The sequence below is a fragment of the Lolium perenne genome, chromosome 3, assembly GCF_019359855.2.
Source record: "Lolium perenne isolate Kyuss_39 chromosome 3, Kyuss_2.0, whole genome shotgun sequence".
NCBI classification, from domain to species: domain Eukaryota; kingdom Viridiplantae; phylum Streptophyta; class Magnoliopsida; order Poales; family Poaceae; genus Lolium; species Lolium perenne.
This window is the reverse complement of record NC_067246.2, coordinates 341,088,795-341,107,245: the sequence shown is the minus strand read 5'-3', so window position 1 is coordinate 341,107,245 and position 18,451 is coordinate 341,088,795. Positions and strand designations below refer to the sequence as shown.

Here is an 18,451-nt window from a genome sequence, read left to right as displayed (position 1 = left end):
ACTTGTGAGAAGAACACGGCGAATCGGAAAAAGTCAAGTTTGGGCAGAAAACCGGTTCTCGCTGCTATGTTGCGCATGTGCATGCAATCGTAAGATTCACATTGCTGTTTTCTTTAGTTTGTATCTTCTTGACGCACAAGCTTATGGTTGGATACTTGTTGAAAACATTTCAGAAGGAGGAACGCAAGGTCGAAGCACTGTCTGCAGTTGAAATATTCAAGGCCACCCACAACAGCAAGAAAGTTGGCTTCTCGGCTGACGTCCAAGATGCTATAGTAAGTCACACTTGCTCTTTGTATGTTTAAGCTGTTACTGTGGATGGTGAGCAGGTCTCATATATAAGCCCAAATGGTCCAAATTTCTGTGCAATATGTAGTTGGTAGATGGCAGTTCATGAACTGTATTCTTGATAGTCTTTATTTTGCTGGAGCATTCTTGGATTGATCTGTTACTTTCCCACATTGGTTGTATTGTCAGATGCATGTACTCCTCATGTCTGCTAGGACCACTTAGTTTCCATACTTGCCCTGCTGCAACTATGTATTGCTTTTTTGTGCAAATAATGAACTAACATGATTCCAAGTTGTTAGGCTCGTGAGCAAGTAATAATATTGTAGCATCTGTATGTATTGTTCACAGTTCTATACCTTATTTTGTTGTTGAGTCACAGTTCTTGCTCTATTCATGGTGAATGAACTATATCAATGAGACTGCTATAATTAATATTTCAGGCTAAAATGGAAGAAAAGCTGGCTGCACCTGTACCAGACGGTGAGGTACCAAAGTCTGATGTTGAGATTGTTTCTGATGTTCTGACTGAGAAATGCCCATCAAGCACTTTCCTGAAGAATGTTGGTCTCCGTCCAAGTTCTAGTAGCAAGTCCAGCAAGTCCAATGCTGTGATCGCTCATGTGCATCAGCTAGAAGAGCAGCTGGAGATGTCACAACAGCAAGCACGAGCTATGCGTGAAGAAATGGCTGCCATGAAGAAGAAAGCAGCAGAAGCCGAAGCGGCACAAGCTGAACGTGATAAGTCCTTCGAACTGCTGCTGAAGAAGACTGAAGAAAACGATGCGAGGTTCCTCCACATGATGGCGATGTTTGCAGGTAAACCTACTGGGAACTAGTGGCCTCAAGGTAGTAGCATAGTTGTCCTCTGCTTCGTGAACTAACTGGGAAGATGCAAAGTTGGACATCATCCAAAGTGCTTTTTGAACTTGTTGTTGGGAATGCTGAATGCAGTCCTGGCTTGTCCATTTCAGTGAACTATTGGTGTAAGGCTGAATGTAATCCTGGATATGCACTCCTCCAAGTTTGCTGATAAGTTATTTTGTAATTTGGTGGTTGTTCAAATTCCTGTGTAATTTGCTATTTTCCAAATTTCTGTGTGTATTTGCCTGCAATTCGAATTGAACAAAAGAGGCAGGCCCAGAATTGGGTGGGCTAAAGTAAAAAAGTTGAAATACAGTGTGACTGTCATTGGATGAGGCCATAAAAAAAAGTCAAGTGAAGCGGACCCTATGAAGGCCAAGGCCCATAAGTAAAATGGACCAAAAAAAGGCTGAGGCCCATAAAAGAAATGGATTGCAAAAAAGGCAAAAGCCTGAAAAAATAACCAAAAAGGCTGAAAAAAGGAAAAAAAAAGCCAAAACTAATGGGCCCAGCCCATAGTGTTAAAAAGCTAAGGCCCATAAGATAAACGGACAGAAAAAAGCAAAAAACCCAAAAGACAAACAGATCGAAAATGGGCAAGGCCCAGGAAATAAAAGGCCAGTATTAATGGGCTCGACCCATGTAGACAACTGAAATGGACCGGGCTGATTTCTGATCACGACGTTTTCAATTCGTCACGATTTTGCCACGTCAGACAGGCCACGTGGGATCTGATGTGGCACGGGCTGATTGGGCGTGACGATATTAGAACGTCATAGAAGTTATGACGATGCAGTATCGTCGTAGACGATCATGACGATTCCAAGTAGATGGTCATGTTGGTTGATTACTGACGCTCCGTTTTTGACAATTTATTTTTTGTCATGAAAACGTCATATATTAAAAATAATGACGATACTGTGACAAAAATGGAGTGTCGCAAGTCAACATATTTCTTGTAGTGATGACAGTGGAAGAAGATAACGGCGCTATATGGCGGCTCACTGGTATTTATGGTGAACCAAGCTGGGAAAATAAGCACAGAACCTATGACGTGCTTCGTGATCTACATTCTCGAGCAGATCTCCCATGGCTAGCTATTGGGGATTTCAACGAGATACTTTACTCGTCGGAAAAGGAGGGAGGTGTGCCTCGAGCTAGATCGAGGATGCAAGCATTCCAAGACACGCTTACAGATTGTTCTCTAGAGGATATTGGATACGAAGGGGATATTTTTACCTGGTTCAGATGAGGAACGAAAGAGCGCCTCGATAGAGCTGTTGGCAATGCCGCATGGAGTGCCATGCATCCACTCGCAGGCATGCGGAACTTGGATAAGGCACGATCGGATCATCGGCCAATCTGCCTCGATACTTCTCACTTGGCTGGGGTTACAGAACCGCAGACATGCTCCCAACGCAAGTTTGAAGCTCGATGGTTAAACGAGGAGACGGTAGAAGAAATAGTCAAATTGGCTTGGGCAAAGGCAAGACACCGGGGTCTATGTCCGACCGTGACAGAAAAGTTGCACTCGGTCCATGAGGATTTGCATATTTGGGATCGCAAAGTTCTAAAAGGCCCTCGTGTGAGACTACGCAACGCACAATGTGAGCTGGAATTAGTTATGCGTGAGCCTTTCACGGAGGAGGTGAGAATTAAGCAGAAGGATCTCACCGTTCTTATTGAAAATCTATTAGAGCAAGAAGAGATTCATTGGCAGCAACGAGGTCGAGCCAATTGGTTGCGGCATGGGGATCGCAATACTACATACTTCCATAATTTTGCATCAGCAAGGAAACGGAAGAATCTTGTTAAGCGGCTAAAGGACTCTAATGGGGACTGGGTGGAAGGTAACAGGGGCTTGGTCCCTCTTATATCAGACTACTTTTCAAACCTGTTCACAAGAGAAGTGGAGGAACCAGACCAAGCTTTGCTTGACGTTGTGAGGCCGTGTGTTACACCAGCTATGAATACTATAATGACTGCCCCATACACAGCAGAGGAGGTGAAGAAATCCCTCTTCCAAATTGGAGACATGAAAGCACCAGGGCCAGATGTTACATGCCATTTTCTTCAAGCGATTTTGGCATATCTTAGGGGATGATCTCACAAAGGAGGTTTTATTGGCTGTGAATGAACGTAAAATCCCAGATGGTTGGAACGCGACAAATATTGTACTTATTCCAAAAACTGAAGGGCCGGAGCTGATTACCCAATATCGCCCTATCAGTTTATGCAATGTTGTGTATAAGATTATTTCCAAAATGCTTGCAAACAGGCTCAAGAGGATACTACCTGAGATTATTTCTCCCATGCAGAGTGCGTTTGTACCTGGGCGATTGATCACAGATAATGTCTTGGTTGCATATGAATGCTTCCATGCAATAAAGAAGAAAACTAAAGGTGGGTCTGGATTATGTGCAGTCAAGTTGGATATGCATAAAGCATATGATCGCGTGGAGTGGAATTTTTTGAGAAGAATGATGATCAAAATGGGATTCCAGGAAGATTGGATAGATCTGATTATGGAATGTGTCTCCTCTGTAAGTTATAAAGTAAGATTTAACAACACCGAGACAGATGAGTTTCTTCCATCACGTGGGTTGAGACAGGGGATCCTCTATCCCCCTATTTATTTCTTATTTGTTCGGAGGGCCTCTCTAGTCTGCTAAACCATGAAGAGGAAATTGGAGGGTTGGAAGGAGTACGTGTGAGTAGAAATGCCCCATCTATCTCGCATTTACTTTTTGCGGATGACTCTTTACTACTTATGAAAGCGAGTATGGAGAATGCTAGCACATTAAAAAGGATCCTGGACATATATTGTCGTAGTTCGGGACAGCTTGTAAGTACAGCGAAATCAAGCATATTTTTTAGTCCGAATACAGCGGTACAGAAGCGTGTGGATATATGTACTGAATTGGACATTACAAATGAGGCCTTGTCTGATAAATATCTAGGATTACCATCTATGGTAGGGGTTGAGCGAAGTGATTGTTTCCAACATTTACTTGACTGAGTATGTCAGCGCCTTAAAGGATGGAAAGAAAAATTTCTTTCGATGGGCGGGAAAGAAATATTAATAAAGGCAGTGGCGCAAGCAATTCCCTCGTATGCCATGTCGGTGTTCAATCTACCTAAGGGAATTTGTAAGGCAATTACTGATGTGATTGCAAGTTTCTGGTGGGGTGACGATGATTCCAAGAACCGGATGCATTGGTTCGCGTGGTGGAAAATGTGTATTCCAAAGAAGGATGGCGGGATGGGTTTTCGAGACCTTCACAGCTTTAATCTTGCTATGTTAGCAAAGCAGTGTTGGCGGTTAATCCAAAACCCAGAATCTCTGGTTGCACGTGTCCTTAGCGCAAAATATTACCCTGATGGAAATATACTGAACGCGGGACCTAAGAGTGGTTCTTCGTATAATTGGCAAAGTATTGCGCCGGACTGCAGACCTTTCGTAGGGGCTATATATGGAGAATTGGTACGGGGGTTCAAATTAATATTTGGCATGATCACTGGATTCCATCCAGTCCCGATCGTAAGGTTCTGACGCGAAGAGGAGCTACCCTATTATCAAAAGTACATGAGCTAATTGACCCTCATACGGGTGTGTGGGATGAAGATCTCATCAGAAGTATTTTCCATCCACTAGATGTTGGAAGGATTTTGCAGATACCACTTAATGTTGAAGGGGTAGATGATTTTGTCGCGTGGCATTATACAAAATCGGGCACCTTTTCCGTTCGTACAACATATCACAGAGAATGGGACCACAAATTTGGTCAACGACAAGCTCATGCGAACGGTCAGGGTAGCACACAAGTGAACCCAGTCTGGCAACGGATTTGGAAATTATGTGTCCCAGGAAAGATAAAAATATTCATTTGGAAATCTCTGCATGGTGCACTGCCGTGCCGGTGTGTGCTCTCTAATAGACATATTACTACTAGTGGTGAATGCCCTATATGTTCTGGGGGTGCGGAAGATATCCAACATGCACTCTTCACCTTGTTAGACTATGTATTGTAGGCTATACGTATTGTATACAAACTCCTGTACCTATACCTGTATGATATATAAAAGCATAACAGCCGAACCCTATTGGGTATCGAGCACTGTTCCCCAAACCCTAGTTTGTCTAACATGGTATCAGAGCTTTGAACCTGCAAGCGTGTAAGGGATGTCTGGAAAGCTTTGAACCTGGAAGAAGAAATAATAAGAGCTTGCAGCGAGGACAGGTCTGGTTCGGTTACACTCGAGCACCTTGTATGTGCGAAGCCAGTGCCAGTACAACCCGAGGAACTTGCCCTCCCAGACCTGGCAGCGGTCGCAGCATGGTATATTTGGTGGCAACGGCGGCAGATCGTCAAAGGTGAACCTGTACAATCACCAGACCGGACGGCCATGGCGATTAAGGTATTAGCGACAAATTATTCACGAGCAAGCACTACCAAGTACAAAGCGAAGTCGAAACACAAGTGGGTGAAACCTCTACATGGGCTTGTTAAGGTCAATGTGGACGCATCTTTCTCAGCAGAAACACTTGCAGGAGGAACGGGGGCTGTTATTCGGGATGAATGTGGACAATTTATAGCGGCGGCTACATGGTTCCTACCGCATGTGAGCAATGCATGCTCGGAGGAAACCCTAGCAATCCGAAACGGTCTTTATCTTGCTAGTAACCAGGGATGCAACAAGATTGTGGTTGAATCAGATTGTGCAGATGCCATAGAAGCGGTGCAGAATGCGAGACTTCATATGGGGCAAGATGTTGCAATTATTGCGGAGTGCCACCAGTTGGTATTGGAGTTCGGGATGACGATGTTCCAGCACTGCCACACAGAGGTTAATGAAGCAGTTGATACTTTGGCGAAGACTGCATTTAGCTCGAGAACTTCGGCGGTGTGGGATGATAATGCACCTGACTTTATTTCATCTTATATTGTAAATGACGCTACTGTTATTTGATGAATAAAGTCTTTCCCCGTCAAAAAAAACATTGTGTACACCAAAGTTTCTGTGATGTTGAGACAGAAACATGGAATGATGAGCATCTTTAAAATTACGAACAATACTAATTGAAGGCGGCTTTAGATATGCCTGAAAAATTAACTGCCGGTTTCTTTTGAAAAGTACCAGAAGTTACCTACAATAACACTAGTAAACGTAACATTTTGTGGCTTCAAAATTTTTACCGGTATTTTTGGTAGTATTGGTGGCACTTTTTGGTGCCATCAATTTGGGGAGTAGCATATCATTGCTCTTTCCCATTTATATTGCCATGAACGAAGTGATGGAAGATGACGGTAAATGCCCGCGATTGTTTGGAAGATTGCACTTTTTGGTGCCACCAAGATTATTGTTTGGTTGTTTTGGTGAAAACTTCCGATGTTGTGACGCTTCACGTACGTTTATTCATCTTTTTTGAGCGGAAAGAACACGCTCATGGGCTGGCAATTGAGACCATCTCCTGCTTTGGCCCAATAGCTCTTTCACGGTACGTACTTGCCACCAGGCTCGTATGTTGATTCTAGTAGTAGTAATTAGTACCACACGGTTTAGGTAAGTAAGTTTACACCGGTTTATTAAGGGTTTTCAGCCACGGAAGGTCACCACATGGAAAATGTGGTAGAGCAACCTATTTATGAAAATATCAGACATGATATGATATGAGATTGCAGACTAGTTTAGTTCAAACTGCTGCGCAAACTCTCAAATCTGCAGACCGACATGGTGTGTTGGCTATTTTTGCATCTTTATATTCAACAAAGCTATTGGTAGCATTTTTTTGTTGAAAAATACACAAGTGGAGCAATTCTTCTATGTTTTTATAAATCAACATGTCAAATGTCCGCTATCAAAAAAGTACTTAGGACAGGTCAAAAAAAATCTAAATGCCTAATATGTTCTAAAAATGTGTCCATGTCTTCATGAGATGTGCAGGTATCTCGTTATAAAAAAAATCTAAATGCCAAATATGTTCTAAAAATGTGTCCATGTCTTCATGAGGTGGCGGTGACGTGTGTCGAAGACTCGAAGGTGATGGTGGACGCGCGTATGGACCAACGCTGGGGCAACAATAATGCAGGAAACATAGTCGACAACAGAGGTGATCCTAGACAACAGAGTATGCATGTGTAAGATGACTAAGCACCTTTGTGCATAGTTCTAATTCACAAAACAGAACACAGGACTAGGTAGTAAATAAGACAACCCACGTGGCAGAAAAAAGTTCTTGCACATTGGCCACTTAGAACATAATCAGAGATGAAATCGACGGAGGTAACCAACGAAACAAGTAAACAACTTAGGGATGAACTTGGGGAACATCATCTTGGCGTTTCCCCATGGTATTCCCACGGATGCAGAACTCGAGACTGATGGCGCAACACATGGCTCCCAAGGCGATGCCCACGATCCCCACGACGAGCCCGGCGTGGCCTCGCCGGCGCTGGGTAGTGGTGGCCGGGGCTTGAAGGCCTCCGTCGTCCGGGTTGGGGCCAGGACTCCAGGGCGGCGGCCCTGGGCGCTGGGTGGGGCACCGCCGGCCTGACGGCGGGCGGCCGGTGCTGATGCTGCGGTCAGCTCCCTTCGGCCGTGCGGGCGGTGAAGGGGGCGGCAGGTGTGGGCGTGTTGTGGAGGTCGCCCCGTTGGGCCTCTGGCCAGATCTGAAGACGGTGGCTTCCCCTCCTTGAGGTGCTCGTCGCACGTCCCCGGCCCCGGACTGCCTCCGGTGGCTGCGGAGTGTGGTCGGATGTGGGCTCTGGACCGGGGGAAACCCTTGGCCGACGGTGGCGGCCGCGACGTCGACGACGCTAATGTCGCCGTTCTCCTTCCTGAAGGCGACATCGAGGTGATAACCCCCTCCCTCCCTCCCTGCCTATCTATCTCGGGTGAAAACCCAAAGCTTTAGCTTGGACGGTGGTGGCGCCCGGGTGCTGTCGTTCCCTCGCTGGAGGCGCCGTTTTGAGATTGTGGGTTTGGGTGGATGAGCTCGGCGGAGGTTGGTTTGCATTGTCTTCGCTTACTCCTGGCAGCTTGGTTCGGTTTGGTGGTTTGTTCTGCGGGTGGCTGTGATGTTCGTGGGTGGCGGCGCGGCGAGGCGAGTGCTCGGAGTCATCCTCATGGCGGTAACTCCCATTACCCATGCGTGCTCAGGGAGAGCGATCTACCTCCGGCAGGTACGGTGCCCTCCGATCCGGGGCGAGAAAGCAGGGAGCTTTCTTTGGAGATGGAAACAGATGGTGCCTGGGCTTTGCTTGGCCTCAGAGGTTGACGATGGTGTGTTTCCCTCAATGGCGGCGTTCTTCACCAGCTTCGACGCCTCGCTAGTCGGATCACAAGACTGGACAATGGTCTCGAAGCTCAAGCTGTGTTTCACTCCTTTTTCTTGTTTTGCTTAGTTTTCGGTTCCTGTTAACTGGTTTTCAGCATCTTGTATCTTCTTGATGGCAACAGCCTTATTAATTTAAGGCAGGGCTAAGAGCATCTCCAGTCGCGTCCCCCAAACCGTCCCCCAAAGGGATTTGGGGCGCGCCGGACAAAAAAAGCGTTCCAGCCGCGTCCCCCAAAGCCCATTTTTGTCCGGCGCGGCCCCATACGGTGTCCGGCGCCCCGAGCCCGTCCCCGTCCCACAGGGGACGCTCCGGGGACGCCGGACACAACGAAATGAGAGGCGAGGAGGCGCGGGGCCGACGCGTCAGCGGCACAGGGAAAAATCGTCTCACACTCCCGCCAAATCCCGCCGCTCCCGCCAAATCGCGCCTATACCGCCGCGCACAGGCCTCCCAAAACACATCCCGCCGCCGATTCATTTCTCCTATCCCGCCGATTTCTTTCTCCCTCCCGCCGTCCACCCGCCGCCGCTACCCTCTCCCCATTCCATGGCGCCGCCGACAGCCCCCAAAAAGATGGCGAAGAAAGCGGCCAAGAAGCCGCCGGGCAATGCGACGATAGGGGCGAAAGCGCCGTTCGCGAAGCCGCGGAAGGCGCCGGCTGCGAAGAAGAAGCCTGAAGGAATGACCGACGATGAATGGCAGCAAGATTGCCTGCGCCGGAAGCTATCGACGGCGGAGCGGAAAGGACGGAGGGCGGTGGAGCTGGAGAAGAAGGCTCAGGCGGCGCGCCAGCACCAGCACGTAATGGCCGGGTGTATCGCCGCCACCAACGCGAGCCCATGGAGTACGTCCATGCCGGTGTACGTTCCCGGAGTGATCTCTCCGTCGCAAGCCGCCTTCTACAACGACGGCCCCTCCGCCACTCCCGGGTGCGTGACGCCTAACTTGTCGCCGCACTACCAGATGCGCTGCCGCACGGCGGCTTCAACCCCAACAACCTCTACTCCCGGCGTACGAGCAGCGCGCGAGCCAGGCCCCGGTCCGGACGGCGACCCTTTCACCGGCCGCAGGGGTCCGCTCGAATACGACGGCGCCGGTCTTTGAGGAGGACGACGGGGTTGAGGAGGACGACGAGGAAGAGGAGGGGGTGGAGGACGACGAGGAGGACGACGATGAGGACGAAGAGGGCGGCGACGAAGAGGACGACGAGGGTGCCGGTGACGATGATCTCGTGGAGGTAGACGCGGACGGCGTGAGGACGAAGAAGAAGAAGAAGAAGAAGGCGTCGGGCACACGAGGCCCGAAGTGGACGCCTCTGGAAGATCTTTGCCTGTGCGAGTCGTGGGCGACGGTGAGCCATGACTCCATCATCGGCGCCAACCAAAAAGGCGGGAAGTATTGGGCGAGGATCAAGACCGAGTTCGATGAGCGCAAGCTCATCAACAGCGACTACCAGAAAGTGACAATGAAGAGGAGCCAAAAGGCAATGTCGACGCGATGGGCCATCATCCAGGCGTCGGTGAACTCCTTCCATGGGTACCATCAGGACTTAGAGACCAGAGGCGACAGCGGCGCCGACGTCGCCCAACTGGTACGACTGTTTCTTCCATAATCCGTAGCGCCCACATTGTGTTCGATGAAATGACTCTGCTTCCTTTGGTTAGTTTGATCGGGCCATGGAAATGTACGCCAAGAACTCGGAAGGTCACAAGCCGTTCGCGCTGATGCATTGCTATGGCAAGCTCAAAGTGAATGAGAAATGGCGGCTGACGCGCCTGTCGCTGTCCAAGGGGAAGGACGCCATTGATCTGGACGCGCCGCTGGCAACTTCGACAGGGCGTCCTACTGGCAACAAGGCTGCCAAGGCCGCCTTGGCCGACGCTGCGTCGTCTGAGAAGACGCAGGCGTCGATCACGAAATGCCTCGCCGACGTCTCCTCGACCTTTATCTCCCGCGACAAGAAGGCCGACCAAAGGTGGGCCGAGCTGCTCAAGAGGCAAGAGGAGTCGCCGACGTCTCCTCGACCTTTATCTCCCGCGACAAGAAGGCCGACCAAAGGTGGGCCGAGCTGCTCAAGAGGCAAGAGGAGAAGCTGGAGCTCAAGAAACGCAGGGACGACATGTCCCTGCTGAGAACGTCGACAGAGTGAATGTCTCCCCGGACGCGAGCGGCGCACAACTTCTTCAAAGGCCGCCAGATCCTCGACGAGATCGAAGCCAAAATGGCGGCGGCGGACGCGGCGGCATCGGCATCGGCGGCACCGGCAGCGCAGCAAGAGCAGGCTGACACGTCGATCCCAGTACTTTGATCGATCGCCGAGTAGCGGCGGGAACGATCTCTTTTGAATGCATCTATTTGAATCTCCCCAGCCGCGTCCCCCAAACGCTCGATCCGGCGCCCTTTGGGGGACGCGACTGGAGATGCTTTAAGGCCTTCTCTTTAAAGAAGAGGTATACCAGGACGCCGGAAACGGCGAGGATCGTCCAAGCGCAGCACGCTGCAACGCATACTGGTTCGAGCCCGCTTGTGTCGTCACTCGTCAGCCTCCGGTCGGGGTCCTCCTCCCTGGCGCCCGAGCGCCCCCTATCCTACACTCCGCAGAAGAATCAGTCAGCTGGGCCTACTCTTTCGCGGCCCATTTAGATCGGGCAAGAATCGGTCGCTGTCTAACAGCTGGATCCAGCTAGCGACGAGCACTGGTTGACAACTACGATCGCGCGCGGGTATTTAAGCTGGTGTTTTTCATCTTCGGTCCCCGATGTGGGACTAAAAAAGTGGAGCTACCCCTACAGAAACGCGGTGCGCTTGCTAGTGCATATGTACGTAGCGCCGTTCTGGCCGCTTAATCCATGCAAGTGACGTTATGGCCGCTTAATCCATGCACATGACGCTCTGGCCGCTTAATCCATGCATACGTACTCCGACTAATTCGTACATGCAACGCTCCCCTGTCCCTGCCGCTTAATCCATGCATGGCGTATGTGCTCTGCTGCCAAGCTTTTTCCTAGCTACTTCTTCTTTACTTGCACATGGCTCGTACGGAGAAAAGATGCATAGCTACATTTTTTTCTCAAAAAATACATGAGCACGGTCGTAATTATTTGTCTTAAGTATTTTACACGCAAAGTTCTTGATTTGCACATGGAGGGACAAACGTGCTTGTTTGCTAACGTAGATAGCAAACTATAGTTAGCTAGGCTCATCTTAATAGATTTTTTTAACGGATCTTAACAGAATGAAAATGCATAGTACAAAAAGAGATGGACCAAAAATAAAATAATAAAGCTAGAAGTCTCGATAAACAATGCAGAACAACATGCTAGGTAGAGGGGAACAAGAGCCTAAACAGTGCGGAACAACATCCTACACAGAGAGGACCAAGATCTTAGACGAGAGGAACAATAACCTCGATGGAGCGGAACAACAAGCCCAACGAAGGGGAACACTAGCCTAGACGGTAGGGAACAACACCCTAGACGGAGGGGAACAACATCTAGACAGTAGGGAACAACAACCTCAACGAAGCGGAACAATAGCTAGACAGTAAGGAACAACAGCCTAGACGGAGAGGAACAATGACCTACACGGAGGGGAACAACGACATAGACGGTGGGGAACAACGGCCTAGAATGGTGGGGAACAACGACTTACACGGATGGGAACAACGACATAGACGACGGGGAACAACGACCTACACGAGGGGAACAACAGCCTAGACAGCGAGGAACAACGACCTACACGGAGGGGAACAACGGCATAGACGGCGGGGAACAAAGACCAACACGGAGGGGAACAACGGCCTAGAATGGCGAGGAACAACGACTTACACGAAGGGGAACGATGGCATAGACCGAGAGGAACAACGACCTACACGGAGGGGAACAACAGCCTAGACAGCGGGAAACTACAACCTATATGAAGAGGAACAATAGCCTAGGTGGAGTGGAACAACAACTTAAATGGAGGAAAACGATGAAAAAACAAAAAAAAAGGTGAAAGAAACATATAAAATAAAAAATCCTAACTAAAACTGAAGGCATGATATACCTACAAACATGAATAGAAAAGGAAAAAAGAAAAGAAGCATACCAAAGAAAAGAAATAAAAAAGGAAAAAAAGCAACTGTCCTATGATTGGTGGAGAACTAGCATCGGTCGCTTGTCCAGAGAAGGGAAAAGAACTGACCCGCGCTTGCACGTACGAACGGATTAACGAGAACAGGAAGCCAAAGACTGCACGTCCGCGTGACTTGCGTGCAACGAACCAAAAGCGAACCATTAACATAGCTAAACGGGCCGAGCCCACATCCAAATACCTTCAGCGAAACGGTGCTCGCTCGCGCGCGAGCGCTACCGAGCAGTTTCGGCAAAACCTATACACCGACCAGGTCGGTGGCTACCGGCCACCGCACACCCCTGGTCGGGTATGGGCCAGGCCCATTTATGTCTGTTTAGTCTGTTGGAGTTCGTTTTTCCTTTTTTTTTCTAGTTTCTTTTTCTGTTTTCTTTTCTTTTTTCTATTTCGTTTATATTTTTCAGATTCGAAAATTTTAATTTTTAAAAATTGTTCAAATTCAAAAATGTTCAAATTTGAAAACCGTTCAAATCTAAAAACTATTCAAATTTGAAAACCGTTCAAATCTGAAAATCGTTCAAATCTAAAAACCGTTCAAATCTGAAAACCGTTCAAATCTAAAAACCGTTTAAATCCGAAAACCGTTCAAATTTGAAAACCGTTCGAACGTGAAAAATGTTCAAATTTTAAAAAAATGTTCATATTCGAAATTTTTTAAATTTTGAACAAAAAATAAAAAATGTTCAAATTCAAAAAATGTTCAAATTTCGAAAAAAAAATCTAAAAAATGTTTCAAATTCGAAAAATATTCAAATTTTGATATATTTAAATTTCAAAAAAAACTAAATTTGAAAATTCCAGATTTTAAAATCGGTTTTATAAAGAATCAGCTTTTAAAAAACGTAAAAGGAAAAATCGAACAGAAAAAACGAAATAGCAAAAAAAAACTGGAAATGTTGGGCCGGCCCAACAACCCGTCTGGGGGGTGTGCGGCGCCTGGTCCGCACCGACCAGGTCGGCATACAGCACCCCCCGCAGTTTCCGGCTTGACGGCTAGGACGGGCGGGTTTTCGACCTCCGCCATATGCGCAATTATCTCGGGCTGCAGCCTGCAGGCCCAATATCTACCTACCTAGCGATAGTAGCCAGGAAGGTTCTAAAGTAGAATCAAATAATTAGTACCACACGGCTTAGACTAGAAAGATTATGCCACTTTATAAGGGGGCTTCTGTGTTTGGCTATCACCACATGGTATATGTGGTGAGCAATCTACAAAAACCAATATCGCAGGCATAGATATTTGATCTGGGAGTGCATGCATGTCTCTTTCCAGCCGTGATGGCGTTAATGAATGCTGTGTTAATCTCTCAAATCCGCACATCGACATGGTGTGTACAGCTATTTTGTATTTTTAATTCATCAACAAAGTTTAATGACCTTTTGTGTATGTCCGACAAGGTATTATTTGTACAACTTGTTTTTTTATTCAACAAACAAGAATGTGGATTTTGTACAACTTGTTTTTTTATTCAACAAACAAGAATGTGGATTTTGTACACCCAAACATAGATAACAAAGTTTAATGACCTTTTGTGTATGTCCGACAAGGTATTATTTGTACAACTTGTTTTTTTATTCAACAAACAAGAATGTGGATTTTGTACACCCAAACATAGATGTGGGTGTTAGAGCATCCCCACTCGTTGGCGCTCCCCACGCCCAAATCCGGCGAAATTTTCGTCCGGATTGGAGGAAGATTTGGCGTGGGGGGCAGTATATTTCCACTCGTGTGCTCCCCAAGCGGCGTTTCTCGGGGAAAAAGAGGACGGCTCGGGGAATCCGGACGAAAGAGGAGACACGTGGGCGTGGGCGGTTGGTTTAGCTTCATCCGGAGTCCCCGGGAGACCCCCGGGAAACCGAGGATGGCATGGGGAGTCCGGACGAAAACAGGCTCAAATCCGGATCAAAACGAGGAACCGGGGGCCTGACTGGGCCGTTTTTCGCCGTCCGGATGAAAAAAAGTGGCCGTGGAGGGCTCTGTGGGGAGACGAGTGGAGATGCTCTTACTCTTTGACATTCATTTGGTGTTGGAGATTCGTGCAAATACAAAATGGACAGAACATTTTCCTCCATTCTTTTGACATTCATTTGGTGTTGGAGATTCGTGCAAATACAAAATGGACAGAACATTTTCCTCCATTCTCTTATTTTCTTGTCATGTCGTTGCATCCTTTTCTCCTCCCTTTTCGTCGCCCAACATGGGCCGCGGCTGTTCGTGTCAGGTACAGTCCCAGACGGCCGTGCTGACACTATCCAGAAGTAGTACAGCGTGGTTCTCCATCAATAAAGCTAGACTTACGCGATGAATCTTACCGAAAAGTGCTACGGGAGGACGTGTAAGCAGTCGGTTGGTTCAGTTGATTTTATCCTTCCGCGATTCTCGGGCTGTGAACAAATCGTGTGTTTCCACCTCAATCCGTAAGAGGCATCCCGTATAAATCTTCCCGTAGATGTAGTGTTACTCGTTCTCCATCCCCAACCTTTATATCCTGCTTTTTCCTCGTGCTGTAGCCGCCATCGTCCACACCGCGCGGACGACGCGCAGGTAGATCACGCCTTCATCCTGCGCCGTTGCCGTGCGCCGTCGCCAGCGAGCCATCCACACTGCGCCGCTGACGCGCAGTAGAGTACGCCTTCGCCTTCCGCCTCCGTGCGCCGTTGCTATCGCCATCGAGCCGGCCACACCGCGCCGCCGACGCGCAGGTACAGTACGCCATTGCCGTGCGCGTCGACCGTCGCTAGCGATCCAGCCACACCACGCCGCCGACACACAGGTACAGTATGCCGTTGCCGTGCGCGTCGGCCGTGCTTTGTTGCCGTCGACAGCAATCCGGACACACCGTGCCACCGACGCCGCGTCGTGCGCTGTCGGCGTTGACCCCTTTTCCTTGGCGATTGTACTAACGGCGACGACGCTCTGTTTTACCTTCAGCCATGGAGATTTTCCTTTCTCCATTTTGTGGATAGGTTAGGCATGCATGAAAATTGCGGATGAGATGTCATGTCACACGCTAAGGCTTCACGTGACAGGTGAATTGGCCAAGACATGACGTGCATTTTATCAATTATGTATGTTACCTTTTTGTTCCACTAGGCCCTCGCAAATGCGAGGGCATCATCTTTGATAGGTTAAAGATGTCGATGATATAAATTTATGGTGTCATGTATAACAAAAAATTTAAATTCTCCCGCAAAATTATATAAGGTAAAACATCACATTTATGATATTATTTTTGAATCATTTAGATGTGTAAAGAATAGTTACTACGACATTTGTAATAAGAGCTCTTTTACGGTGATTGGCACGGAACATAGGTTCCGTCTAATCAAATCCAGGTTCCGTCTAATCTATTTTTTCGTAACCGTTGATTAAATCGGTGATAAATTTTGTGTAACTTCTATAATGTTATATCAATTCTAAGTGGACGTTTCAGAATTCAACTTATCAAATCAGAATCGGAGAAAAAAAGCATGTAAAAAAAAGAATCGGAGAAAAAACAGAAGCTCATCAACCAAATCAGAATAGACTCTGTACACGACTAGTCTAGGCCTTCTTCACACCAGGGCCCGACGTCGCCGCCACCGCCGCCGCCGCCCCTCCCCACGTCGCGAGGATCGCTGGATGTCACGGTCCCATCCTTTCCATCGCAGCCGCCGCCCCCTCCCTCCGTCTCGGGGATCGCGTGGAGAGTCACGGCCCCGTCCTCTCTGTCGCAGCCCCCTCCCCTCCGTCACGGGGATCGCCGGCAGAGTCACGGACCCGTTCCCTCCGTCGCTGGGATCGTCGGGAGCATCTAGCTCCTACCCCATACCCCCAGCTGACGAGCGCCGCCCGAGATCACGCCATCATGGCGGACGCGTCTCTTCCTCCTCGTCGACGTCGCCTCCTTCGATCGCCTCTGTTGTCGTCGGTAAACTCCGAGTTGGTTCTTCATCTGCAAGATCCCAATCCGATTTTTTCTCCTCCATGGCCCAGTCTGGTGTAACACCCCCGCTCTCCTCGACGGCGGGATCGGACCTCCAGGCTCTACAGTGGCATCGGAGTGGGCGGCCAAGCCATCCTTGCCTGTGGGATTGGACACCGTCGCCTCAATACTGTAGGTCAGTTGTGAACTTTGTTAGAGTCAAATTCAGTGTTTTTGTACGTCCGTCAGTCTCGTGTCTGCAACACGAGTGAGTCAAATTCAGTGTTTCAAATTTCTATCTCCTAGTGCCTAATCAAAGTGTACCCCTGTCAAAAGAAGTAGAATAGAGCTGTATTTCTACATCACGAATCACAAATGCATCTGTATCACTGTATGCACCTGCTAGGTCATGGTCTTCCAAAATCATACTGCTCTGAAATATCGCATTCAGTTTTAAATATATCATTAACCTGCATACCAGCAAAAATATGTTACTTGCTGCAGTATGCACCCTACAATGGCCTTGGGCACTAAATATATTGGCACTGGCATGAAATGGGTCAGCTGTGAAGACCAGACATACAGCAGATTTGCAGTTCAGATATATGGCAAATGTAATCTTCCAAAATTCCAGATTATGATTTGTGACCTGATACGGTACCTTCTATTATCTTCCCTGTCAAAAGGAAAACCATGATGCATCAGATCGTATCAACTGTAATTAATCATAGTTTGATAATTGGAGGAGTAATAGATTTACAGGAGAGAACCCGACTACAATCATTTTGTAAAAAAATTTGACATTAGCAATGGCAAGTACTCCTACAAAAAAAACCTTTGTAAAATATGACCGCAATATGTATAACCTTTGCAAAATATGACCGCAATATGTGTAACCTTTGGAAAATATGATTTCAGCTTCCTCGAGTAGTTCATTTACTATTATGGAGTAGTATACTTAGACTGTTTAGCATGTGCGGCATAAGTTACCCCATAATAGTATCCTTTGTCCTACTTATACAATTTAGCAGCTGGTATGTCAGTCCCTAGATGATGAGGTAACAAACATATACCATCCAATGCCAAACCAAACATTTGAAGTGTGATCGTCGAGCTATTGTGTCTCAGTTTTTTAATACTCGGAGCTATTATTGATCACCGAGCTACTATGTCTTAGATATGGGTTAGCATCTCAAGTGAGATCGTCGAGCTATTATGTCTCAGATTTTTAATACTCAGAGTTTTTGGTGCGTTATAAAAGAAATAAATTTTCTGGAGCGTGTTCTTGCTCACACAGACTTCAATTGTTGGATCCTAGATCTTAGACTAATATGTTTATGACTATGCGTGTTTTCTACTTTAGATATATTGCAATGAAGATTTTCCTCTTATATGTCAAACAGGCCAGCGATGGATGGCCCCAGGGACTCGTTTTCCAGATTCCAGCAGCAGCCGGCGGTCGTGACGGCCGGTGCCCGGATGCTGCGTGAGCTCCGCACCTGAAACCGTACTGTTCATGCTAGTAGTCTGACCTGTTTGTTGCTGTTTTCGCAGAGCCGGTTTGCTGCTAGATGTTATTTCATTAAGCAAGATGACACAGGATCTCAACTCAAGTAGCTGTGGATAGTGATGCTTTCCCTATTTAAGGTTGTTCTTGATATTGTACAAATGAAATTTATGTACAGCGTCTGAATATAACTTTGGTATTTGCAGTGTTGTTCTCCTACTTGTGACATTTGGTTTCAGCAATTAAAACACGAACAGATCATCCAGGTTTGAGAACAAGCCAAATGAACAGGGCTTGTAATACTATGTGATAACATAGTTTTTGTCATGCAAGAAACCTGATGGATCTACTCGTCAATGAAATCTAATGGTTCTACTCATACAAGAAGCCTGATTTTCTTTGCTTCACTACTT

At 47.5% G+C, this 18,451-nt stretch overlaps 1 protein-coding gene and 1 long non-coding RNA gene across 2 annotated transcripts; both read left to right on the top strand.

The window, feature by feature from the left end:
• The first annotated feature begins 8,450 nt into the window (after positions 1–8,450).
• Positions 8,451–10,641, top strand: LOC139838305 (uncharacterized). Its single transcript, XM_071827712.1, has 4 exons — positions 8,451–8,510; positions 9,514–10,083; positions 10,157–10,467; positions 10,551–10,641. The coding sequence occupies exons 1-4, from the start codon at positions 8,451–8,453 to the stop codon at positions 10,639–10,641; spliced, it is 1,032 nt and encodes a 343-aa protein (XP_071683813.1).
• Positions 10,642–16,138: 5,497 nt separating this feature from the next.
• Positions 16,139–18,243, top strand: LOC127346009 (uncharacterized). The gene is made up of 2 exons (XR_011756436.1): positions 16,139–16,727; positions 17,935–18,243. It is a non-coding gene; the product is annotated as an uncharacterized lncRNA (long non-coding RNA).
• The last annotated feature ends 208 nt before the right edge of the window (positions 18,244–18,451 follow it).

Excerpts from the sequence above, each read along its gene's own strand:
- LOC139838305 (XM_071827712.1), top strand. The coding sequence starts at position 8,451 with ATGGCGGCGTTCTTCACCAGCTTCGACGCCTCGCTAGTCGGATCACAA. Across the intron at positions 8,511-9,513 it reads GATCACAAGACTGGACAATG|CGCGCGAGCCAGGCCCCGGT; the intron begins GTCTCGAAGCTC and ends GCGTACGAGCAG. Across the intron at positions 10,468-10,550 it reads GACAAGAAGGCCGACCAAAG|GTGGGCCGAGCTGCTCAAGA; the intron begins GTGGGCCGAGCT and ends GGCCGACCAAAG.